At 37.6% G+C, this 27,811-nt stretch overlaps 1 protein-coding gene across 1 annotated transcript in view; it reads right to left on the bottom strand.

The window, feature by feature from the left end:
• LOC140239787 (oxysterol-binding protein-related protein 1-like) overlaps positions 1-27,811 on the bottom strand; it is a 90,394-nt gene that overhangs the window by 37,849 nt on the left and 24,734 nt on the right. Inside the window, exons 10-12 of the mRNA XM_072319606.1 lie at positions 24,813-24,968; positions 23,563-23,668; positions 22,958-23,052 (exon numbers count right to left, since the gene is read on the bottom strand). Of these exons, the coding sequence (XP_072175707.1) occupies positions 22,958-23,052; positions 23,563-23,668; positions 24,813-24,968 (357 nt within the window). The remainder of the gene's footprint in view (positions 1-22,957; positions 23,053-23,562; positions 23,669-24,812; positions 24,969-27,811) is intronic.

The following is a 27,811-nucleotide window of genomic DNA, read 5'->3' as shown; positions in this document are numbered from 1 at the left end:
AAATTATCGACTTGCGCGATTATTCGACATATGCGATGTCGACTTAGGCGAGTTTAACTGTATAGAGATTATAAGGGACATGCCATACAGGTTATTTTGGACATCATACAGAACCACCAACAGTACAATTTGCAAACTGAAGCCACAGCTACAAAATGAGAAACATCATTCAGGCATTTTTCCTTTTTAAGTTCTATTTTAGTAGTTTCGTATCTGCTGGAAACAAAACATTAGACAGGATATTGCTGCATTTTGTGTCTGAAGAAGGCATTATTTTGGTGTATCATCAATACTTTACAGAACATCAGTCAACCTGCATTAAATTAGAACCTCTGCTACACTTGTAGAACATTTCATGTATGTACGTGTATTAAGTACATGACATCTTCGGTACAGCATACATAGTACATATCATGCACTCAGCCCAGATAGCTTTTATGACCTACTCTACTGCTAGAACTGAACAGCACGAAAGAGGCCTCAAGAGTTCATTAATCAGGGTTAATGAAATGTTGTACTCAGCGTGGCTGTGGGGTGTCATACATGTAGACATTGCGCACAAGGCCTCTTGCATTTGACTGCATTGCACCCAAGGATAATACAATGTACAGTAAATACAACATAATGAGATTTAACCATCATCACTTCAGTTAGTCCTTGGGTTGGCAACATAGTTAGCAAATGATTACTTTTCCAATTGTGCATCAAAACATAACCCTGTGTTACCCCAAACTTGACCTACAAAGATCAGAAATATCTACACACTGTACATGTAGGTACCCAATCACTGATCTATGTACATGTGTACATCTCTACAAAGAGATCAGTGGTTACAATCCATGCATGTGATCAGTGCCAGGCATGTCAATCACTCTCTGTCTGCAATGTTGAGCATGCATGTTGAGTGTACACAGTATCAGAGGAATGTTACTGCAGTTGCATTCTAATAGAAGGGTTGTCGGGGTAATGTCACAGTAATAACTCTAGCTGGCTAGGGTAGAATTCGGCAAAAGTTACCGCAACAAACTCCGTGTAACAATTTGCAGGGACTGTTTCAACAGGGAGGGTACAGAAAAAGATAACCAGGATGCTATCTGGACATTGTCAGGGTAACTCTAGTTAGAAAGGCTATGTAAAAACAGGGCTTTCAATGAATTTGTTCTTTAACAGTGGAAAAACACTCCAAGGAGTCAGATTTCAAAGAAGATCAGTACAACTGTAGATAACATTCACACAAAAATGATATCAACTGGTATGATATATGTTCACTGAGAATGTAACAAACCAACACCAATGTCATGCATACCACATGTATAATACAAAAATATTATAAGCAAATTTTGTATGATTTGATTTTTATACAACCTGTCGTAGTGTCACCAAATAGTTAATACTTGCTCTGAAGAAAAATAGAAGGGGGGGGGGGGGCATTTTCACTACATTATACTCAAAGTACATTTCCTGAACAACTGTTACACTGACTTTCAGTTTTGATAACATTTTGTACTCTCCTGAGCCAGCAATTTCATGTCATTATCCACAGTTGTACTCACAAACACTTGAAGGAAATAGACATGCTTGTTCCCGTTTTTACATTGTCAGAGCAAAAATGTTTGATGGCGATTGAAACTTTTGTTTTAATACTAAAACCTGCTAAAACCATGAACTAGAACCAACATTGTATAGAATTTTACTACAAAGCTATGAATTGTACAAAAATGGAAACCATCTATTAAATGCAGTATACCCTATTGCGCCGACTCTACAGTATATCAGGGAGGTGAGTGTCTCACCTCCCTGAGTATATGTACAATGTATGTACTCCTGTATAACTGAAAAAGTGTGCCTGATTGTACAAATGTGTACAAAGCTCCTGGTGTACAAAGGCTATGGATCCAACATACAACGTGTACACGGACATCAGCAGCAAACACAAGAGAAGCTCGTTTAAGTACAATATCTCTGGCCGATTATTGGGGGGGGGGGGTTCACGTTTTTTTTTTTCCCACCACCTTCTGAGTGATGGATCAATACAGTCCACCTGCCATAATGAACAACGTGCTGATATGATGGAGTTATTTGAATGCTCTCACATCAACTGCCACCACTACATATAATCTACGTCATGGGTATATACTTCAGATCCATTAATCATCATTTTTGCAGCATCGGCGTCATTCTCATCTCAAAATGAAATACATACATACACTGTACATATGAATATCCACACAAAAAAAAAACACATTAATGGATTGAACCACTAATTGGGTACATGTAGCTTACAAAATATTTTTTTTTTTTGCTCATGAGAAATTGCCAATGACTTCTTAAAAACCAGCAGAACACTTGTTATTTTGCAAGCTCTGTTGAGGGTGTGCATAAAGGTTGCTCCCCACTGCGGTGGTGACAGATGATCATTGTGATGCATTGTCATCTTGCTTGCTAAGTGGTATACTGTATTCACTTTTAAATTTGATTGAACCTTGGAATTGCTATCTTTTTCAGAGAGCTCTTTATGCCAAAACTGAGAAGAAACAATCTTTAAGAAAAAAAAAAAAAGAAGAAGTTTTTTTTTCTTTCGCCATTACACTTTATACCTTTTGATGGAATAGCAAATATTTAAATGGCACAGCCGAGAGCAGTAGGCCTACAATGTACATACGATTGCTAAAAAAAACCAACAAAAACAACCAAACAACCAAAACAACCAAAACAACCCAGACCAACACTCTAAACCTTGATGACAGATTTGACACAGGGAGAGAGGGAGAAAGAGAGAAGAATGAAAAAAAAAAAAAAAACTATACACTATGTACATGCATGCACTCAATTACAACTTGTACAATGACGTAGCTATACAAATCTACCATCAATATATTTTCTCTCATTTCGGTCGGAAGAATGAGATATAAAGTACAAAGATCGCCCCTCTGGATGATCATTTGAATATTAACTGATTGTCAATAAACCAATCGCATATGAATGGTGAGTGTGCATGGTTTCACCCCCTGTTTTCTGGCCAGCTCCTGTAATAAAGTACTGCTGTGTGACAGTGTCACTGCTAAGCATCATCCCAATGTGAATAGTACGGTGCAGTGCAATGCACCTGACATTTCAGCACAGAGCGTGTGATTACACCGGCTTTACATTTGTTATTCCCAGATTACCACACATAACTGGTGACGCACTCCTACAAACAGGGGGCATTGATCCATAGTGAAAGATAGAGCAGGAAAGAATACACAGAGATACATGTACATACAATGATGCGCACATCTCAGAAGTTCAGTCTGATAAAAAGGCGAGATATACAAGTGCTCAAGTACAGTCATGACAGGTAAAAAAGCCATCACTTGCCATAAAAATACATTGATTGTCTCAAGACCACAGCTCTTTAAATTTGGCCTATTGCTAACACAAGCCTGCCTGCGAACACTGATCACGAATCAATCCTACAACGTATTGTATTGGTGGGCCACATACCCTTTACATCTGCTTCAGTGATGACAGAAAATATTGAATATGATTCATCATCATGCCAAAATTTTAGTACATCGTACAAAATTTTTCACATAGCTTGGGAATGTTACATTAAAAAGGGGAGCTGGGAATAATTTTCCTGGTATCGCATCGCAATTTGCTGTGCATTTTTACACCACTGCTACGCAAGCTAACTTTTGTGTAGCAATTTTCTTTCATTGAAGTGTACAGGATACCTTTTGAAATATTGTTCATCAGCTGAAATTGCTAAACAAATTTGAGTTGGAAAATTATTCCCTGGGGGAGTGAACTCCCCATTTCATTCATGCTACTTTCTTAAGTACAATGTACATGTACTGTATGTACCTCCAACTTGGGCTGCAACTGCACAGAAGTAAATGATGTATGTAGTGAATCCCCCAAAAAAGGAAAAGAAAGATTGGTTTATGATTTTTTTCTTTCTCCATCACTGGATGTATGCTCAGTACACTTGAATGTATGTGGTATGGTTCTATCCATTGCCATTATCATATTAGCAGGATTAGTTTTCAATGGTGTTGATGTGAGACCTGACTACCCAGCCTAAAATTAAGAATAAGATGGTGTGAAAGTGTTCACATTGACAATGGTGCTGCACAAGTCACGGATAAGTCGAGCATCAGCTGTGGAGTCGCACGGCCACTGTGAAAACATTAGAGCCCCACCCAAATTTTGCTCCATGAAGCATCATGAGAGGAGGGATTTATTAAATAGGAATGAGACAAGTTCCCTAACAACAGCATAGCAACCATGGTACAAGAGCACTCACCCTGCTCTTCCGGTGAGAGCCCCACCTAAATTTTGCTCCATGAAGCATCAAAGGGAGTTTGCTTCACATGCTAGAGATGCACTACCGAAGACCTACATTTGTAGCAGTAGCACTGCTGGGAAATGAGTGGCTCTTCCACCATACATGTACATTGTATGGTTGAGGGGTCTAGATATCGCGCACGAAAATTTGAAATGCTCTTATAATAGAAGTTATTCCATAATCGTACCTGAATTTCTCAATGAATATCACGAAAATGCAGAAAAATCACCTCCCAAAATCTCCTGATGATACGATGACGGAGTAGTGCGCTGTCGCCGTTTGTATGTCAGACTTTTTTTTATGCGTTCAATTTCTCGGGGTATGTAAAGATCGCGCAGCTGCCCTCTGTAGTTTTATGCGTGAAAGTGTCTGCCCCTCTGCGGCTGTAACGAGCCTCCGGCTTTCGTAGAATATTTTTTCACTTGATATTAAATTTGTCCCTGTTAAGCAACAGCAGTATTATTATTGTTATTATTATTATTATCATTATTACTATTATCACCACCACCATCATCGATCATCATAATCATCTTTTTTTCTTTCTTTTTATGAAGCAATGTCATGTTGAAAGTACAGCTCGATTCTTTTTTTTTTTCTTATAAATGCACTGTCATGCTAAAAGGACAGCTCCATTTGATTTTAATGAAAGTAAGTAAGCAGTGTATGTTTTTTTTTTTCGGTGCGTTGTATATTCTTTACGAATGCACTGTTTCTGCTGAAAGTACAGCTTGGTTTGATTTCATTATAATTGTGTTTTGTTGAATCGTGGATTCTATGATACATGTGATTTGATTTATCATGACACTGTATTGAATATGGAATCAATAAAAGATTATGGAAAAAAAATCATCATCATTATCATTTGCATTATTATTATTATCACTTCCATCACCATCATCATTTTATCATTCTTATTATCATTATTTTTATCATTGATATTTTCATAATCGTTAATGATTTTCATTTATAAAGTTTTCTTACAATATTTCTAATCACTTTAACCAATAACATACACGTAATATAAAATGGAAAAAAGTAAAATATGAACATATATTTTGTGTGTGTGTGTGTTTGTGTGTGTGCTTACCCATTCGTCACCCTCTCATTTTCGTCACCCATTTGTCACATTCTCATCTAATTTTTCTTCAGTATCATTATGACCCTCCCCTGTCACAAATAATCACAAGTTAGCGCAAGAAATCACAAGCAAATTCAAATTGAAATCACACTTCAACTTCGATACACTGAAATATTTATTCCTTTGTAATATTATAATCGTTGTGTTAAAATTTGACTTAAAACAACATTTATTAACAGTATTTCAGCATAGCTGGCAGCATACACTGTTCTTGTGTATGATGACGTCACTTGGTAAACGATCGATCGAACAAATTACGAATTCTATCGACTACGAACGAGACAAGCGAGACGACACGTCTAGGCTACAACATCCTTAGAACAGATTTTAAGGTTAGGTAGGTAAATTACAAGGTAAAAAATTGGAAATTTAGTGGAAAATTTGTTGGAAATCAAAATTTCTTACCTGCTTCCTTCTCATGTTGGGCGGTAAGTCATGTATGTTTATTCCATGGGCGTATCGGCAAATTTTGCGCTTATTTCTACGCGTAATATCGCTTGCTATACGCAGTTACGCTATGCGCGATCATTAGGTCCCTGCGCGAGACCTAGTACCCTTACTATACATCTCACCATAGAGGGTTCGCACCTGCAGGTTAGGGAGTGGGATTTCACATCGTGATCCAAACATTGATGATTGGATCGCAATCCAAATTATTTTGTGAACACCTGGCAGGTCAAAAAAATTGTGATTCGGATTGCAATTCAGATTTCACTCCTTCTGTTGTTGGAACATGCCTATTGTGATGTGAACCTGAAGTAGAAGCCTTTTGGTACAATTTTGGCACAATTTTGTACTACATGTACTTCACCCCATTTATAGTGTGTCAATACGTTAAAGGTTCTCTTTTCATATGCTCCCAAGTAGCAGCAATGTTTAAAGCCAATGCTAAATTGGAGAGCTTTCCTTCTACGCTAGCATCCAGCAGTGGATGTAGCGTTTGATGCACGACTGGGTATCACTGAGTCACTCCCTAAAAGCAATTGGACCTTGGTAGTACTAGTCTTAATACCAGGCCATTCATTTCTTTTGAGGGAGCCGAGAATTCCAGACCGAGAATTCGCTCTGTCGATGAACCATTCAGAAACCAAAAACCCACACAAAAATTCTGATTGTTGGCCAACTACATACAACTTTGTACGTGTACATGTAAGTAACTTGCAGCTACTTGAAAACTGATATAAAATTGGGACAGAAGAACACTGCAACTGTAGTTTTTTTTTTTTCCCCTTTATCAATAAATTGGGTTATCTGAGGCAGAGTAAACTTTCTACCGAGTGATTAATTAGCATCGACAGTCTGTGTATTGAGACTACATGCACACACCTGAATGCACTACTGGAAACTGCAGGGGGAACGAGGGATAAAAGGAGGTTGATTATTTTTGACTCATCATGAGGGAGGTACTCAGCACGAATTCAAGAAGGATATGACAGCCAAATAACATTGAAAAGAAGGACTTGGGTAGAGAAGGACAGCATACAATGTACAATATTAAATGGTCTACATAAATACTGGTTGCTGACTAGTCTTAGCTATGCAATCCCGTGACTAATACAGAGAGGAGTACAGAAATTATGACATGATGTCAAGTCAGGTATTCTATCCATGTATTAATGCCAGAATTAGACCAGCAGCCGATTGGCTAGAGCACGTATTGTAGCGTCAAAGGTGCGCAATGGTGCAAAAAACTACAAACTGACTATGGGCCTAATTTGCGAGTAAATGTAAATGGCACTGTCAGCCTTGCAATATCCTACCAAAGTTGCTCGACAAAAATTGCATGTTTCACAGCAACAGTGTGCAATGGTACAATGTATTTAACTGTACAAATTTTTGTATGTCATGTGATGAGCAATCACCGAATCACTAATCAGATACAATGTAGCTAGAATACGTGTATCTTAAGGTGTTGTATAATCTGCAATAGTTCTAACATGAAAAAGAAAAATGCTGCATGATAATACAGCCATATGGTAAAGTACAAACATACAAAATGATGTACAAATGTAAGTATGATATAAAAGTCAAAAAGCATTCAAGTGATTCAAGTAAAAGTGATAGGAAACCGATATCACGGCATCACATTACAAATTGTATCAAAGGGTACAGAGTACACTGTGTACGCTGCATAGTGTGAATCAACTCTGAATTGCAGGATACAACAGTGGCTTTTGAAGTGTTTTTGAGGGATAAATTTCAATATTTTTGCACAGAGTATAGTGATGAAATCTCATCTGCACCTTCAGTTTCTCTGCACACAGATCATGCAAACAGCTGGATAGAAACCACCAGTTGTATGCACGGTGTAGTCTTTCCTGTCTCAGACCTCACAGCACTACTTTATCACTTTGCCTGAAAAATTAAAGCCTTCTCCTTTTTCTGTTTTCAACCTCATCAAGACGGGCTTTTGTATTTCTTTCTCTGGTTACACACACAGGTACACAGGTTACAGAACTGCACAGTACATAGTATCAATGCTAACAGAGTTTTCATAAAGGGTGAAGTACCCATAGAACAGACAGCATTTTAGCTGACTTCTCCTTACATTTGTATTCAGTCTCCATTCCAGCTGTTCTGTTTGCATAGATACTCATAAAAGAGAGGGAAAATAATTCAATGGGAAAGACACGACACTCTGACACACTCAAATGTGTGCCTGCCTCCATACTGAGAATCCTGCTGGGCAGTATTGGTCACTCTCTGACCACTGGTGCATAGGGCAAGATGATACTGTCAACAATACAGCATTATTTCAAGCATTCATTCATTTCTGCTCAGTTAAACAGTAACCCAGCCCGTGTAATGATTGATCGAGACTTGATTACATAACTGGGGTGAGCACTCACCAAATAGACATTGGAAATTTCTCAAATGCTGTGCAGAAACCCCTCATCTGAAATGGTAGTTTCTCTTCCCAGTATTCATATAGCTAGAGAAAGAATGTTATAGAGATTCTAGTATAGTTTACAGTATCATTGTCATCTAAACAATATGCAAGGTTTGTACTTTAATTTTCACAGGTGCAACTGAATGAAAACTTGGCAGTCAACAACTTGCTCTTGAAAGCAAAAAGTCCAATCATACTCACTGTAGATGGTTAAATGATAGGCAATACCTTGAGCAATCCATAAACTTTAACTGTCTGTGAAATACACCGTATGTACATGTAGCATGTGTCTGGGTGTAGGGGGAGGGGGGCAATGTACTGCACACCTGTATAAACACTGTGTATTGTAGCTTGTATCAAGGAGCTTCTCGTATGGATCTTCTTCCCAGAAATGGTCAACATTTGGAACAGCCCCTGTCACACTCAGCAGTTACTAGTAACCTTACAACATCTTCCAAATTTGTAAATCCAAGACATCTACTCCCACTTGTGCTGTAACTTCTGGTCAGTCCCTAGACAGGAAGATCTGTGTGTCCGGAGGAGTCTTTTATTTTTTGACATTATCGCTCTCCTCCGGAGACAGTGTAGGAGGGGATCACTCAGTGTGGCTAGATGCAGTTTCCATGGAACATATCCCCGACGATCAGATACAGACTCTTTCAGTCACGTCAGTCCCTAGTGTACCTTCTGGAAGGGATCAACACAAGGCACTATGTAAAAAACGAATGTATAAAGATCTAAAATTTGAACCTGTAAAAGTCCTTCGTTTGTTCTTAATGAATAAAGAAAGAAGTTGTTTTGATAAGTAATTTATTGTGCAATGTTTTAGTCTTGGAAGATTTACCATGACAACCTACCTGTACGTTTTATGTGTGTGGTTGTTTTGGGTGGGTGGGGGGGATATTACTACTACTGTATGACGGGACACAAATAAACTTGTCATTTGACTCTCTAGTAAAAGTATTGTGACAGTACAAGACATTGTACATGTAACTGGGTTATCTCATCATTATCAATAGGTGTTAGGACCATGAGAAGTAAATATGGAATCTAAAAAAGCATTTATTCAAAGCCAGGCATGGTACACCGGGTGTGGATGGCAATAGAAATGGTTGAGCAACCGCAACCCAAGGTTTTTCATTTAAGTATTCCTATTACTTGATTGCATCAAATTAAATTTCCATGGATTTGACTAGATTTTACATTCATGTAGGTTTAAGCTAGCATTTCAAATTCTACATTCTATCATTCAAATTGTCTAAAGTGAGACAGTGCTCCTTCTGTCAAAAGACAAAAGGCCCATTCTCAGTAAAAGCGTTCAAATACGGAATTTTGGTGTCGCCGACATTCCATGACAGTTTGCGGCTCCCTGAAACCTATTAGATACTATTTAAATGTTTATAATATATCACGAGAACTTTATTTGTTAAAAATAAACACAATCAAATGCGGTTGTCTGCCTTTTTGTATAAAATTTTGCTGTTAAACTTTGTTAAGACCCCCAAAACGCAGTGTCGCCGGCTATTTCAGAATTATGTTTTATTGCTCCTCTCCATCCACAAACACACTTTCCAAATATCATTTTCATGGACGATGAGCATATCATATGTGCTAATCACAATACTCAAAAAGTTCCAAAATTTTTATTGACTTCTTTTTTTATAGCCTTTTGAAACCTGTCGCCAAGTTCACCGCCAGATACGTTACCAGTTTCTTTAGTGTTACAGCATTGCGAAAATAACAAGACTATGCAATGACCCTGTGTATATGAAACCCTGAGGATATACTTCATACATTGCAAGTACTTAGATTTTTTGTGCAACAGCTCTTTTTTGAGAATACGGTACAATGTTTGAAATATCGGTTTTCTACACTTTTATTTGGACAGATACGTGACATACTTTTCACGCCACCCACTGCGACAGATATTGCAATGTCAGACAAATTGTATATTATACATTACTCCTCAGAATGACGCATCGATTCAACATTAAAGGGTGCGTTCGAGCGCTCTAAAGCGAACCAAAGCGAACTGAACTAAAGCGTACCGTACCGTACCATGCCAATTTTGGAGCGTTCGAGCGCTCTGTGGAGAAAGCGTACTCACAAGTTATTTTTAGAAAGGTCACGCTTGTTTGTAGCAAGAATGTCATTCACCCCTGGCGCTTGAACTACTTACAGCTGTCCAGAACAAAGAGAATGATGTTTTTGCATTGTGACGTATGCGCATGATACGCGCATGCTTTACAACGAACTTTTGGTACGCTTTGGTACGCTTTTGGAGCACATCGGGAAGTGGTCCACTTTTAGCTCGGTACAGTACGGTACGGTACACTTTAGGAGCGTTCGAATGCTCCTCTGGCGCGGGTACGGTACGGCACAGTTCGCTTTAGGAGAGCGCTCGAACGCACCCAAAGTTTAGTACAAGTGAGAAATATTTGGTAGATATCGCTCTCATAATAATATATGATCGACCATATACGTTATCACAGATACGTTACCCCAGATACGTGACCGAACTTTGCTCATTGGTCTTGTGCTTTCTGGGGATCAAATCTGGTCAAAATTCATCCCTACACATTACATGCTTCGTTTTGTTGGACCTCAGGATATATATTCTTACACCAAAAGGACAGAGAGGTGAAAAAGATCAACACTTCCACATGATTTTCTTTCTGCGTCAGTGTCTCGCAACTTAATGCCAAGTTTTCCGACAGATATGTTACCACATAATCAAAATGATGAAAAGAAATTGTAAATGTTTTTACAAACAAATCATTGTGTGCTCATAAACTCCAAAGTTCTATTCTATAAAACCCAGTCACTTTCATATTCTATGCATCAACTTTGAACGTTTATTTTACAAGACGAAGCTAAGATTCAGCATATCAGTTTTTTGCTTTTCAGATTTAGCAGATACGTTACGTATAATTCAGGGCACCCACGGTGACAAATAATGTTATGTAAAACAAAGTGTTCATAAAACAATTCTGCATAGAATGACGCTTCCATAAAAAATTAAAGTTATGTTCAAATGAAGAATATTCAGTAGAAATTGCTTTGTAACTTCACCGACAGATTCATTTACGGTACGCCAGATACGTTACCAAACTTTGAAAGAGTAAAAAGTAGTTTATGAAACGCTCCCGAGAAAAGTTTCAGTGTTCTGTTGCATATTTATTCTAGTGTTTTTCAACATATGAAGAACTACTCAAGATTCATTGATAAGTTGAACAATTATTTATTCATTTTCATTAAAAGGGATGAGCCAAATACGTTACCATAGGTCAAACAACTGTTTAGCATATCGAGTTCATAGAGACTGTACCTACTTCCTTCTAAATGCCTGCAAAAATATATTTTTTAAACCTTGTTTGCATTATCCATCAAAACTTAATGAATATTTATAGTCAGACGGATAAATACATTCAGACGTAAGATGAGAATATTCTGTGAATGAAGAACTCAGCTTTCACATTTAGGACTCTTTTCCACTACATTTCATAGTTTAAATACGTTTGTATTACGTACAATGTTTAAAATGGTTAATTTGGGCTTACATCATTCATTTTTACATCAATACATGAGGTAAATAATTAAACAGGTGATATTTATTAATTCATACACAACTAAAATTATTACTTATATTTTACCAGATACATTACCAAAGGTTATTCGATGTTTTTCAATAGTTATTTCCCTAGGAAAGCAATTCATATTTGTTTCCTGTGAAATTCCAAATTAGATCGTTCCCTTTGCATGATTTGTGGGATTCGAAACTTTATTTGTAAGCGAAATTTGCTAAAAATACAAAGTGAATCTTAAGGTTATATTTCATTTCAGCAAAAAGCATATTTCAACCTACCACACAGAAATAATTTCTACCAATTAGCAAGGGATGACAACATCTTTACCTCTTGAAAAACCCCAATATCTTTAGGGGGGACAGATGTCTTTTCCTAAACAGAAATTGGATCAAAACAATAAATTTAATTCAGAGTTAGGAGTCCATTACAACATGTAAATTTGCGGTAACGTATCTGATTGGTGATAAAAAATCATATATTATGCTCTATTTCAATTCATTTTTACTCAATGAATGGCCATCATTTAGAATGTTCCACTTTTTGTTTCGTATTTGACCGGCTTTGAAGTTTCCGAAAACACATCTTTGAATGTATTACTTTGTGGTTGATTTTTCGGTTTTACTCACATGGAATTGAACACTTAATCTGAGAATGGCCCAAAAGAGTAATCAATGACTTGAGTGGAATATCAAGTTACACATGATGTACATGTACCATCATTTGTAGTTGACAGCCTGTGAAGTTTTAAGTCTCATTTAGAGAGATTCTGGTGTCAGAGCAAGAACAAATACAACCACCAAGAGATATTTTTCTGTCCTTGCAGTACACTTTCTGCACAGCACTTACCTTAAAGTATTACAGTGTATTTTACTGTATGTATGCCGACACCAAGGGGCAAATAAATACTGTAAGTTTGGCTCAACTTTACACGAACTTCCAAGGTGTGGTGTGCGCGATGTGCGTGTTAATCAAGCTACAGCTGTATGATTGTATGTTGACAGAAACAAGAAAGATCGGTCTGTATCTGGTCGTCAGGGATATCGTCTGGCTTCACGGATCCCCCCCCCCTATAATATTAATAGTATAAATTAAAGTAGGTCCTATATGGAGAAGAACTGATATCGTTAAAAAAAAAAAAATAAATAAATAAAATAAAAAATAAGACTCCTCCGGACAGTGGGATCGTCCTGTGTAGTTTGTTATCCAAGGTATGTTTGTAACAATAACACCCGCCACTGTATTATGTCGACAAAAAAGCAAAGCTACGAAAGTTGCTAGACCCCAATCCCATCAGTGTGAAACCATTCAGCTACTCGCAGAGCATATCTGAGCACACACAGCATGCAGCACTTAGCGCAGCACAGCATTCAACAAACCGGCTCACCTCAGTCCACAATCAGAGACAGTTGTCGAATAGGCCTACCGAAAACACAATTTTACAAACCCCGGTTGTAAAAAAGCGCTTTGAATGCAGAACACACACACAGCAACATTCAATCGACTTGAGTAAAATGTGAAAGCACACACCATTAATAGGTCTAGGCATTAATTAAATTGTTTTTCCTGTAAAAACGATCTTGATTCCAAAGTCACACCTTGCCTCATTTGCACCTTGTTCAATTAGCCGCATCTGCCACTCGTATGACTGTATCGGACTGCACAAGTGACCAGTGAACGGGCAGTGCCGGTGCCAGTGCAGTGGTCATCCATCAAAACAGTTACGAAAAATCACACCACAAACATGAATTGATCTCACTTGATCAACAAGTCTCACATAAAATACTCACTGCTGAATATGATGATGTACAATCTTGAAGACAATACCCACGCGTAATCAACAATATTATTCCGAAATAGTAGCGATTTTCAGCCCAGTACGTTGGTAGGTTCTTGGCCGTCGCGTAGCTCCTCGCACAACATCGTTCAATTTCCGTACGTGCAATTATACAACAGCGCATCACCACTGACTGGTACGGTACAGAAAGTCGGACAACGAGGGTGTACACCGCCGTAACGTACCGTGCGATCTATCTAGGCACCACACTGCATGTTCACAACCCGGCTGCTATCCATCCACACAACACAACATACGACACGCAACACGCATCGTGCCATATTTACCGTACCGTAGGTCAAACGAGGTGCGTTTGCGAGCTGGGTTGTGATCACGAGAAACGGTACGACGGACGATAGAGGGCTCTGTGCCATTTTAGACTTTGGCACACAGTGCGCAAGTACAGTGCGCAAGTAAACATAAACAAATTAATAAAAAATACATGTATCTACGAACTGTAGCATAAAAAAGGGGGGAAAAATGCAATCATACATAAATCAGGCATCATCCAACCAGTATGGACTGCTCAGAAACTTATGTTTTATTCTCTGACTTGAATGTTTAATCTCAACTTTTGTGTATCGGGGCCAGGTGTATTTTGTATTGCTCTAGGCGACTCTATTATAGTTTACACTCAGAAAAACTGTTCCATCTTTAAATAGAAAATATTGACAATACTGTAGGCCTATAAGCTGTTATATTTGCATACAGATATTTTTTACAAATGAGGAGGCCACAGACATTTGCATGTGATGTTGTTCGCACTAATTGATACCAAGGCTATTGTAGTGATAGTATACTCATGCCTGTCCATTAGCAATATTTTCGTGTGTTGTTAAATTCCTGGTGCAATGGTGATTTGCAAAATTAACGAAAATCAAACCCTCACAAAAAAAAAGTTTTTACAATACTGCCATCTAATACTTGAGAACATTTATGAAATATCAGGACACATTTGGTAATTTGAAATTTGTATATCAAGGCTTTAAAGGGATCGTACAGTTTTGGATGAGACCTAATTTCAAGTTTGTAACATTTTTTGGTGAGCTAATGAGAAACCTCGTATGAAATATGAAAGAGCATGAAATTATATGAGGAATTCAATGTTTATTTGATGAAAATTGGATTTGACCAATGGCTGAGATATTAAAAAAAGAGCGATTCTAATAAACTGTGGGACCCACACTTTATTACGATCGCTTTGTTTTACTTTGTTTTTGGATGTCTCAGTCATTCCAAACCCGATTTTCATCAAATAAACATTGAATTCCTCTTAAGATGGTATGCTCTGTACTCTATCATAAGTGTTTTCTTGGTATCTCACAAAAAGTTAAAAGCCCAATTCTCATCTATACCAATACTGTACCATCCCTTTAAACATTAACGTTTTTAAATGACCGTGACTGCAATATGATGGTGATCGCTAAAGTATCTTTCATACAAAGGATGCTCACAATGGCTGCCTGCAATCTACTAGTAATTAGTGATAAGATAAATGTTTAATTAATCTAAACGATTACAGATACTTTATTACAGATATCCTCATTTACAAAATTAATGTTTATGCTTACTTGGCAGTGAAACCTGAAAGGAAGAAGGAAAGTGCCAGAGAGCTGTAAATCATTACAAGAATGTAGACCTATCTAACATTGATTTTTCTTTGTGATTGATAAACCTCTCTTCACTCCTCTCTCGGTCTAGATACCAATCTTTCTCTCTCTCTCTCTCTCACACACACACACACACACACACACACACACACACTGCAATTCTCTCCCTCTATTTATCTCCCCTCCCACTATGATATACACATTTCTATCTATTCCTCCTCTCTCTTTTCATATATAGTATAATTATATCTCCTCTCTCTCTTCCTCTTTCTCTCTCTATCCATCTATCTGTACATTTATCTCTCATCTCTTTCTACTATATGTATATCTCTCTTCTCCCTCTATCTATCTCTTCCCCTCTCTCTCTCTCCTTCTATCTACCCTCTCACTATGATATAGGGCAATTCCGTATGGGAAGGGCAAAAACAGCAAAATTCAAAGTTAAGTAAATGCTCAGAAATTTAAGCTTCCCGTACAGACGAATTGTTGTGTTTACGGAAACAAAAAACCCTTTTCCAATAACTTTCCTCGTTTTTGTTGTACACACTTTTAAAGTTGGAAGACTATTTATTGTATTTATCTAAAATTTTACAATATTAAATGAAAATTTAAAATGAAACAACTTAAATATCTCTCTGCCTTATCCATACTTCCACATCTTTCTTCCTATGCTTCAACAATCACATATAATGAAGCATTCAGTCACTCTCATTATGATATTTTTTTGAGAAATTTTCAAAATCTACTGACAAATTGACGTAATTCCGTTACCATAAAATTGAAAAAAGTTTTCTCCTGAACAAACTAATCACTGATTTTATCTCCCCTTGTAAATTTTTTCTCTACATGTGACTCCCTGAAAAGTCACAAAACATTTTGTGAAATATCTCCTTCAGTTCTTCTGTAATTGTGGTAACGGAATTACATGGTAACGGAATTACACGCACATCTAATATGGAAGAGAATGACATATCCTACTTTTGTGCCAATATGTATGTGAACTGTTCATGAAACAGCTTCAGGGCATTATTATTGAGCTTAACAGTGTTAGTGATTGGCAGTAAAGGAGTGAAAGTTGAAATATGTGTATGGTATGATACACTGACATGACTCAGCGTAGCTGGATGCCTCTGACAGTGAGTCCTGACATCAGGGTACATGCTTGACAAGACTTCTTGTGCTGAAAATCTCCTCCCTTCTTTCACCTTTTCTCATACATTTGTACAAGAACTATATAATGGAGACTGTGCTAACTGATAACTTTATAAGGTTTCCTACAGTAACTCATTCTCAAATATTAAAAATCATACTGAATTCTGAGATATCAATGTATATTTTCTTGCTAAAAGTCTCATGGTTTCATACAAAATCTAAGTATAGTGATGAGGGACTATTGAATGGGTGTGATGCAGCATAAATTGAACAAAGGTTAGAAAGAAGAGGAAGGACGTAAAATTTCTTTAAAAGGAAAAGAGAGCACTGCTACTGACAGAGAGAAATGAACAGGATAATTTTTGTGAGGAAAGATCAAGAATTTAAGAGTTTAAGGATCATACACAATGTGATAGAAGTCATTACTTGACACGGGATGCCCACTGAATGTGACACCTTTGATCTTTCTGTATGCTATTTTAAAGGCTTTATTATCACCAAGTCGATAGTCTGACCTTTTATTGAACATGTCCTGTTTTCATCCTCAAGTGCTTTATCTTTAATGGTAAGTGTATGACTATGACCTTCTTTCATCTGTTTTGTAGATCTTTCCTCCACAGAGACATGTATTTTGATTTTCACACCTATTTGATACAGAGCATCTGCTACCCTTTGAAATTTGTTCTTTAATCCTTTCTTTTTAAAAGGAATAAAGACAAAAACACCATTTGTGATGAACATTTACCCAGTCAGTAATTGCGATACAGCTCTAAAATGTAACATTTAGGCCTATGTATACTTCCCGTCCTAAGAAGATTTTAAATAGTCAATGGGCTTCTGCTTCTACCTTTACTCTTCATGTTACCATTTGCTTTACAATCCAGTTTCCTTTCATACAAGTGCCATTACAGTGTATTATATAATTTGCTTTCAGGCAGTCAAAATACAACTTGCTGCAAAAGAGAAGATGCACACTTCTTGTGAGTAAATATATATGGCAACACTCAGGATGAGAAAATAGACAAAGTCAAAGAAGAAAGACAGAGACAGGAAACTTGTAAGAAATGTATAGGCCAAGTCATCATTGTGTTTCTGAAGACGTCATTTGGTAATTTTGTGTGGTCAGAAGTAAATACTAACATTATTCACAGGTTGATTAATCTAACTCTAACGCAGTGAGCTGCAGATGGATAAAAGAGGCCCTCTTACCTTTCTATGAATTAACAGAATTTGGTGGACTCACTCTTATGGTTCAAAAAGTTGTAGTTTGTTAAAGTTATTTTGCTGTTTTCTATTTCCTTTTAGTCTAGTTCATTTTATTATGGTGGGCTTAAGTAGGACTTACACTGTAAGGGAATTATCAAATTATGCACTACATTATATACCACTATTACCAGGGGGCAACTTCAGCTATTAGTAAAATGTCACAAGTTTTTAGTGATTAATATACATGTATGCCACAACATATAGATGATAATGATTAAGCACTGGTGCAGTACCATAATTATAAGAAAATTTTCTTTTCAATTTATGATTGAATTGTAATTTGTTATATTTGTCACTGAACCACAACAGCATCTTTTCACTTAACAAATTAAAAGTTTCAAGCATCCTTAGTGTTCATCCTTAATATTAAACAAGGTGTTCAATGATGGGGCTGCACACTGTGCTCTTGCACTGTAAATTGGCACTTTATGATTTAGATTTAAATTCAGTGTCAATCCGGACAGTTTTTTATCATTTTCTTATGCATGTGCACATAATATTTATGTGCAATACTTGTAAGTAATTCACACATATTGTTGATTATTGGCATATTCAGGAAGAAGAAAACAGAGAAATCTGTCTTGCATGATATCAACAAAAGAAATACAAGAAAATTTGAGTATTGTTGACTGGATTTATAGAATTGTACTTGTGTAGGGCTATTATAGCGTAATTCCGTTACCATGTGTCTTAGATGTCATTTACCTGCAGAGTGTGAAATTCTTAACTTGAAAGTAGACAAATTTTGATGGATGTGGTACTTAGAAGTTACGAGATCTTGATTGACATAGTTACAACTTCAAATCACGGTCGTTAGCATGAACGTTTTATGTTTTTTGAAAATAAAAACTCATTTGGCACCTATACACTTGTAGTAGTTCAAGGTCAAAGGCTAGAGAGTACTTATTTAGTGGTTATATTATAGCTAAAGGCATAAACAATCTTTATCAAGACATTTCAGAATACATGAGTACCAAGAAGGTGTATTTTTTCCAGTGTATTTCAGAAGGCGTAATTCCGTTACCATTTGTGTAATTCCGTTACCACTGACTTTACAGGGAAAAAGCCTGCTGCTTGGAAAATGTGATGAAATATTTGAAAAACAATACAACTAAATTGAAGTTGACACAATCAAAGATGAAATCAGACAACAACCTACAGTGTATGTGTTATAGATTTCAGAGAAACAACTCCCAAAGTCAGAGTTGAAGTTGTGACTAAATTTTCTGGTAATTCCGTTACCATCGCACATAGACCTCCTTTGTAACCACCCAAGTGAGAACATTTAACAAATTTGTATTTGGGGTGATAGTGTGCGTACCTCTGCATCTTTTAAATGTATCAAGAAAAGGCAAAGTAATCAATCCTGTATACAGGGTGAAAGAATATGAGCCAAAATTCTCTGATTTGTAATTCCGTTACCGCGGAATTGCCCTATATACATTTCTATCTATTTCTCATCTCTCTTTTCATATATAGTATATATTTCTTCTCCCTCTCTTCCTCTCTCTCTCTATCCATCCATCTGTATATTCATCTCTCATCTCTTTCTACTCTATATATCTCTCCTCTCCCTCTATCTCTTCCCCCTCTCCCTCTCTCCCTCTATCTACCCTCTCACTATGATATATACATTTCTATTATATTTCTCATCTCTCTTTTCATATATAGTATATTTCTTCTCCCTCTCTTCCTCTCTCTCTCTCTCTATCCATCCATCTGTATATTCATCTCTCATCTCTTTCTACTCTATATATCTCTCCTCTCCCTCTATCTATCTCTTCCCCCACTTTCACACTATGACTTTTTCCCTCTCTCTTTGTGTCTATCTCTCTCTATTTTATATCTATCTTTCCCCTCTTTCTTTCTCTCTCTCTCTCCTTCCCTCTGATGGGCACCAACCTTGTGTAACACCGTTGACATAATGTGACAGCAAATAATATTTCTTTACCCATTACCTATTACCCCGGTGTTATGATCATGTTTCATTTAGACTGTTTTGTTGTTGGTCTTTAATGGAAGCGCAAAGGGGTACTTTATATGGCATATATTTTGCGACATTTTTATCTATTTTTTTTTTTTTATTTCATGAGTCAGGTGCTATACAGGACTTTGAAAACACACAAAAATATCAACGCTGATCTCGACATTAATGTGACATGTACGCATACATTTCTCCTGTCAGTACTGTACTCCACAATTGCAAATTTATCACTCACAAAATTACTGGGAAGTCCTAATTCATGCAAAATCACTAAATAAATGGTACATACAGTACCTAAGTTATGCCTTTGAAAAAAAAAGAATTCTCAACAGCACTTCAGAGCGATAGCCCTGTATTGCCAGGAAGAAAATAAGGCGTTCCTTGAATGCCGTTTTCTTCACTGTGAATTCTGTCAATGTCTTGGAGTAGCCCTTTTATATGCTTTGGATTCTGTTGATATCTTGGAGTTGCCCTTTTGTTCACTTTGAATTCTGTCGATATCTTAGAGTTGCCCTTTCATAGGGAGCCTAAGCTTTATAAATGTATCTTTGTACATTTTTAAATATCTCCCAACACTTTTCAAGCATTGTTAGTTCTGCAAAGATTCACGGTGGAGCGCCAAATCTTCAAAAATTTCCACAAAGTGAAATATTTCATGATTATAGCAGGCATTCCTATGTTGCCATTATGATGTCTCATGTAAATGCACTGTTCAATGTCGCTGGAACCTCGGTATTTGTTGTTTTGATTTAAACAATCCTTTTATAAGAAATTTGTCTTGAACAGCTCATCTTGCCCTGTAAAAGCGAAAATACGAGCAGGAAGAAATACTGTAAAACAAGAAATATTCGCAGCATGAAATTTTAGCAAGTTGGAGCCGACAGCCTTTTTTGCAGCATGATATTTGCATGACTGGCATTCACTGCACTGTGTAGACATGCATTCTACTTCTGCGAATCTTGGCTCCTCATGGAATTGATGGAAGTTTCATGCACGTAAACATTTCTGATTTTACAGCATGATGAACAAGCGAATGGCAGTATACCAGAAAATAGAACACAATTTAAATCATGGCAAAGTCCATTAAATCTTTAAAGGTCCTGTTTACCTTTGGGAGCAGTGATTTTAAAAATGTTCAAGATATCACACTTGATGCATATGTGTAGGTCAAATGTCTCACAAAACATCCTACCATCTATAAGAATTTTGCAATAGAACCTAAAATATAAGGAGATATCACTAACAAGTGAGGAAGAACACAACAAGTGAGGAATGTATGCCATGCTAACACCATCTATCATTACTGTACCAATGTTAACATGACAGCTACAGGAAAGGGGAAGTTAAGGTTCCCCTGCACCAATGGTTGAATGCGGCTATAATTCGGTTCTCCTGTACCACTGATGGAACCTTGTTGTAATGAGGTTCTCCTGTACTCCTGATGGAACCTTGCTGTAATGAGGTTGTCCTGTCCCACTGATGGAACCTTGTTTAAAATAAGGTCTCCTTGTATCAAAGATGGAATCTTGCTGTAATGAGGTTCTCCTTTACCACTGATGGAATTTTGCTATAATGAGGTTCTCCTGTACCAAAGATGAAACCTTGTTGTAATGAGGTTCTCCGGTACCAATGATGAAACCTTGTTGTAACGAGGTTCTCCTGTACCAATGATGGACCCTTGTTGTAATGAGGTTCTCCTGTACCACTGATGGAATTATGCAGTCATGAGGTTCTCCTGTATGCCTTACCACCATTGATGGAACCTTGTTGTTGAGGTTCTCCTACACTACTGATGGAGCCTTGTTACGAGGTTCTCCTTTACTACAGATAGAGCCCTGTTACGAGGTTCTCCTGTACCAATGATACGACCTTGTTGCTACAAGATTCTCCTGTATGACTAGTGAGACCTAGTGGTAATGAGGTTCCCCTGTATCAATGATGGAACATTGTTATAATGAGGTTGTCCTGTACTCGTGATGGAGCCTTGTTGCAGTGAGGTTCTCCTGTACCACTGATGGAACTACAGTGTATGCTGTCATGGGGTTCTCCTGTAGGCCCTACCATTGATTGAACCTTGTTGTTATGAGGTTCGCCTGTACCAATGATGGAACCCTGTTATAATGAGGTTCTCTTGTATGACTAATTGAACTTTGTTGTAATGAGGTTCTCCTGTATCACTGATGAAACCTTGCTGTAATGAGGTTCTCCTGTACCAATGAGAGAAACTTGTTGTAATGAGGTTCTCCTGTAGCTATGATGCAACCTTTTTTGTAATGAGGTTCCCCTGTATCAATGATGGAACATTGTTATAATGAGTTTGTCCTGTACTCGTGATGGAGCCTTGTTGCAGTGAGGTTCTCCTGTACCACTGATGGAACTACAGTGTATGCTGTCATGGGGTTCTCCTGTAGGCCCTACCATTGATTGAACCTTGTTGTTATGAGGTTCGCCTGTACCAATGATGGAACCCTGTTATAATGAGGTTCTCTTGTATGACTAATTGAACTTCGTTGTAATGAGGTTCTCCTGTATCACTGATGAAACCTTGCTGTAATGAGGTTCTCCTGTACCAATGAGAGAAACTTGTTGTAATGAGGTTCTCCTGTACAAATGATGGAACTTTGTTGTAATGAGGTTCTCCTGTAGCTATGATGCAACCTTTTTTGTAATGAGGTTCTCCTGTACCAATGAGAGAAACTTGTTGTAATGAGGTTCTCCTGTATGACTAATGAAGCCTCGTTGTAATGAGGTTCCCCTGTACTAATGATGGAACCTTCCCATAATGAGTTTCCACTGTATCACTGATGGAACCTTGTTAAAATGAGGTTTTACTGTACCAATGATTGAACCATGTTGTAATGAGGTTCTCCTCTAGCTATGATGGAACGTTGTTGTACTGAGGTTCTTCTGTACCACTGATGGAACCTTGTTATGAAGAGGTTCTCCTGTACCAATGATGAAACCTTGTTGTAATGAGGTTCCCCTGTACTAATAATGGGGCCTTGTAACAAGGTTTTCCTGTACCAATGATGGAACCTCGTTGTAGTGAGGTTCCCCGTATCACTGATGTAACCTTGTTATAATAAGATTCCCCTGTACCAATGATTGAACCTTGTTATGATGAGGTTGACCTGTACGTACCAATGATGGAACGAGCTGAGCTTACCTCCTCTTGACCTGACATGACCGTCATGCAGCTAGAGAGGGCGTCACAGGCCGCGTGGGATCGGTCCAACACATCCTGGAGTTTTTGTTGCAACTCTACAAAAGTGAATGCAAGACTTCATGGAAAATTAACCCTTTATGGGCCAAGGACTTTGGATAGTGTGTTAAATACTACAGGATAAAAGGACAAAAGGTTGCATGATTGATATTGGTGTTTACTCTATTCTGAATGGTGCTGATGATAATCAATACATATCTTTAGTTGCAAGTGTTATTAGGCTCTTCGCTTACTTTTGCTCACAAAATATTGGACATGTTTATATACACAAACACTTATGAGATAACTTTACATGTATACATGATATGCATTAAAGACAAACAAGTTGTCTATGACAGTATTATGTCAGTTTTTGTTTGAAAAAAAAATGGCACAATTAATTACTAATACCGTCGATGTAATCACAAAAATGGCTTAAGATGATTATCTTTTTTTTTACCTGTTATGGAACTGAATTTTATATTCTGTGCTTATTGTGTAAGCACATGTCCACATTGTGAAGTGGCCTTTCACTTAAAGAGATGGTGGCCTTACCAGGAATACATTACCTGTAGGATTTACGCCGTTTGCGCTTGTGTGTCCCTTTAAGCCATCCGTCCACTGGGTCAGACATCGGATGCTCTCTTCCAGCAGTTGTTGCCGAGTTTGCGCATTCTGGGAAGTCCACAACAAAAGATAAAAATTGGAATGGAAGCAGTGAAGAAACAACAACACTTGGCTCAAGTATATGAGTAGTGTCCACGTTCGGGCTGCACTCTTATGACCACTTTAAAAGCAAAAGATATTCAGAGTGCCAGATGAGGTGGACTTCCCTACAAAGCCTAAAACATCAGTTCCTGAGGAATTCAAATCTCGCATGACACCTGTTTCACTGGATGAGCTATTTCACCTACTAAATCCCTCCCAACCAACTGTTGGCATATTACGGATAATAATTATGAGATAACAACTACAGGAGCACCCTGATAGAAAAACAACGCTGTAACAAAGGAGTGTACCATAAAACAAGATACCAATTGGAGCTGTTAGTCTTTTTTTTTGTTTTAAGTTGCCTCTAACATTCAACGTACATCGCGTAGTCAAGAACTTTCACGTCCATTTCAATTTCACAAATCTTGACCCTCACGAAATTCATGAAATTAAAATGTGTACATACATTCCTTGTTTTACAGTACTTACTCTTTTGGTAAGATCACAGCATTAGCATAGTCATCATCATCATGATCATCACCATCACTGTCATTGTTATTATCGTGACCATTACTACTATGGCTATTATCATTTCACTTTCATAATGATTCTCAGGATTTTTTTCCATAATTTTGGGGGGCATCTGTCTCCTGAATTCTGTCTGAATTTGTAATATATGTTTAGGTACAGATTTATGTCTTTTGCATTGTTGATGCATTTCTGTTTGTTCTACAGTAGTTTTAAATTGTAGGTTTTTGCCTGTAATGGTAATGAATACAATTAATAGGCCTAAATTGTAAAAGTAATAACAAAAATGATGACATACATTGTCATAATTGTCGTTGTAATCGGCATTATTACTAGCATCATTAATATCATCAACATCATCATTGTTGGTATGATTACCACTATACTACTGGCATTCTCCTTCTCATATTTTACTACTGCTCCCATTATTAACCCGTTGGGGATGGACTGATTTTGCCGTAACATGCATTTCCCACAGTATTCTCAGGACTCGTCCTCAATGGGTTAATGCCATTGTAATCATCATCATCATAATTTTCAGTAAGTATAATAATATATAAATATAACAAGTTTAATATACCTTCATGATGTCATGGATGCTGTTCAGCGGAAGAAGTTTCTTGCTGCGGGTGGACCCTTCGTCCTCGTCCTCCGAGTCGGACGAGTCGGCGATGACCTTGCTGCTGGCGAGACGCTCGCAATACGACCGGTGCTCACGTAGGGCGCTGATCCACTTCTGCAACACAAACACGTAAACAAAACAAATGAAAGCGAGTGGCAATGAAGTGACCCTTCCCCTTGCTTTCCCCAAAGAATAAAAATTTAACAAAAATCAACATGGAAAAAATAAACATTTTAAAAGGGAAATACAGAAATGAAATACATGTACACATCAACATAAAGTATTTTGTACTGTGAGCTTCTGTAATATATGTCAATATATAATGATTACTTTCTGGCCAAAATCAATAGTTATATTCAGCTGGTAATCCCTAAACTCGAGGACAGGCTCACTGCCCCTGTAATTATGTTTATCTGCAAGTTCCTATCAACAAGTTCTGTCCACACGATGCTTACCTATGAGTGGCAACCCCCACCCCCCCCCCCCCCCCCGCAGCTCATTGATAGAGTGCAAACCCTAAGATATCTCGTGGATAGCTATATTCGAGTTAATGTCAAGATAGCTATCAACCAGTGCATCTACACAGTGCCTAACTACGAGCCTATCATCGAAGATAGCTATCCTCGAGGTTAGGGATCACGGTCTGAATGTAACTAATGGCTGCAGTTTCTGCCCTCTGAAAAAAAAAACAAAAACAAAATTTAATGTCCGCTGTTTGACCACAGCCACAATCTCTATGAAGAGAATAATGTGACACAAGCCAAAAGCCGAAAGACCGGAATGCATCGCATCCTCCTTCCTCTGCTGCATTGAAGTCAGATGGTGAGGACGGATCCTTTCAGTCCTGCAGGTAATCTGATTGCAAATAGTGTTAATAGGATTTTAGGCTGGTGGTGCTGGGAGAGTTAAGGGAGAATAAAGGTTTTGCACATTTTCTTTTAATCTGAATACTTAATAGTCAACTCTAAGATTAGGAACTTTGTGTGAACCTACCTGTAATCATCTTGCGTACATCACAGACACTAAGTAATAAGCACTTTGGGGTACCCAATCACAGTTTTCTCATTTTAACAATTGTAACTTCTTAATAAAAAAGAAAATCAATGCACCAACTGACTTCAAAATTCACATTTACATAGTAGCATACCTCGACATTAATAACCACATATTCAAACACAGTGGATGATCTTCTCTGTGTGACTGATAATTACTGAAGATTAATGCCAGAAAGTCCCCCAAAAAGGATGCTACATGCATTAAAAGAAGCATTTAAGTGACTTGCATAAAATAAGTTTTTTTTTAGGTCTGAATTTCAAGACCACCCCTTCGTGTATGGTATCAAATTACTGGTAATGGGTTTTTCCCTGGCATTCCTTGCTGTCTGGCAATAAAAACAAAATACAACAAAACAAAAACAGACTTATGAGGTCATGTTTGTGGTAGGAGAGTAATACCCTGTGACCTTTTGACCCATGCTGGATGGCCATAAAATCACAGGGAAGCAGGGGTTGTTGTTGTTGTTTTTTTTTTTTTTCTTTCTGCTTTCAGTGAAAGTGCTGAACACACACTGTAGTGTGTGCATGTGATCAGGGAGGTGGTGAGAAGAGTCCTGATGTGAAATGCTGCTAGCCAATACAGCGTATACACAGTTGTGTATCATGGAGCTGCAGCCCAGTGGTTGTATGTTCATCACATGATATTCAGGCAGTTTTTGAGCCTCTTCAATCGCTGAGATCAGCTGTGTTTTTCAGCATTTCCCCATAGCTTCAAGTGCATCATCATTTGAAAAGGTAAAACAAATGATTCTCTTACTTATCTGTGACTTTTATGGGCATGATAGGTCCACGTAGTTATCCATTGTAGGATAATATCAGCAAGTTTTGAGCAATGAGAACTTGAATTTATGTCCATATATTGCTGAGGATGAAAAAGACTAACCTACATAATGTCCACTTTCTGCTGCCTCAAGGTCATATGACTATTTTCTCACAGAGGTGATCTATGTTTGAATATCAGTAATTTTAGCATTATTTTACCCCTAAATATTGCATTATGAATTACTTTTTTTTTCAAATATATCCACTTGCAATTGACTTAGACATACTAAAGATTTTGTATTTCTTTTTACTATGTTACTGCATTATATTATGGAATGTCATACTTGTTTATGTTAAGGGCACACTCGTCACAAGTTTTTGTACTTTTAGAGTTGTGCTCCCAGCATTTTAAAATTGATTGCTTATTACTTGTACTCATTATATTTATATTTGCTGGAAATACATGTCTCTGAACTGAACGTAAAAAGAATTGACTACATATATTCATAACTTCCTCTTACAATGCAGGTTCCTACACAACACTAACGCAATAATATGGATGGTGCTGAAAGGCTTGCATATTACAAGAAATTAAAAAAGGATAAAAGAGCAGCTCAAAACAAGGCCAACTATGAAAAGAACAAGGAAGAAATACTAAGACGACAAAGAGCGAGATATGAAGAGAAAAGGAACGCAGCGAAAGAGGATGATGAGAAAAAGAGAGATAGACTGTCTGAGGAAGACATCAGGAATGAAGCCAAGAAAGCAACAAAAAGGGAGCAAAATGCTCGATATCGAGCAAAGTGCAAGGAACAAAAAGCCTCTCAAGAGAAGAAAATGGTGATAAACAGGCAGAGGGTGGCCCGGCATAGAGCAAAGCGGAAGGAAGCAAAGCAGACATCATGTCAGGAAAGAGACGGCCAAGTTATAAAAAACTTATCACCAGCACAGAGAATGGCTGATACGAAAGACGTAAGGGAGATCGACAATGCCACTCCGCCGAGGACCTTCACAATCGTCTGTCCACCGATTTTTCTTCTCCCGCAAGCAGCACAGTTCACTCGCCAGAAGGATCTTAATCTTTATGTCCTAGAAGAGGATCTGAAATAGACCTAGCTACAGCATTACTTTACACGGGGT

The sequence above is a fragment of the Diadema setosum genome, chromosome 16 (genome assembly GCF_964275005.1).
Source record: "Diadema setosum chromosome 16, eeDiaSeto1, whole genome shotgun sequence".
NCBI lineage: Eukaryota > Metazoa > Echinodermata > Echinoidea > Diadematoida > Diadematidae > Diadema > Diadema setosum.
Note: the sequence above shows the minus strand (reverse complement) of the source record. Positions and strands in the feature narration are given on the sequence as shown.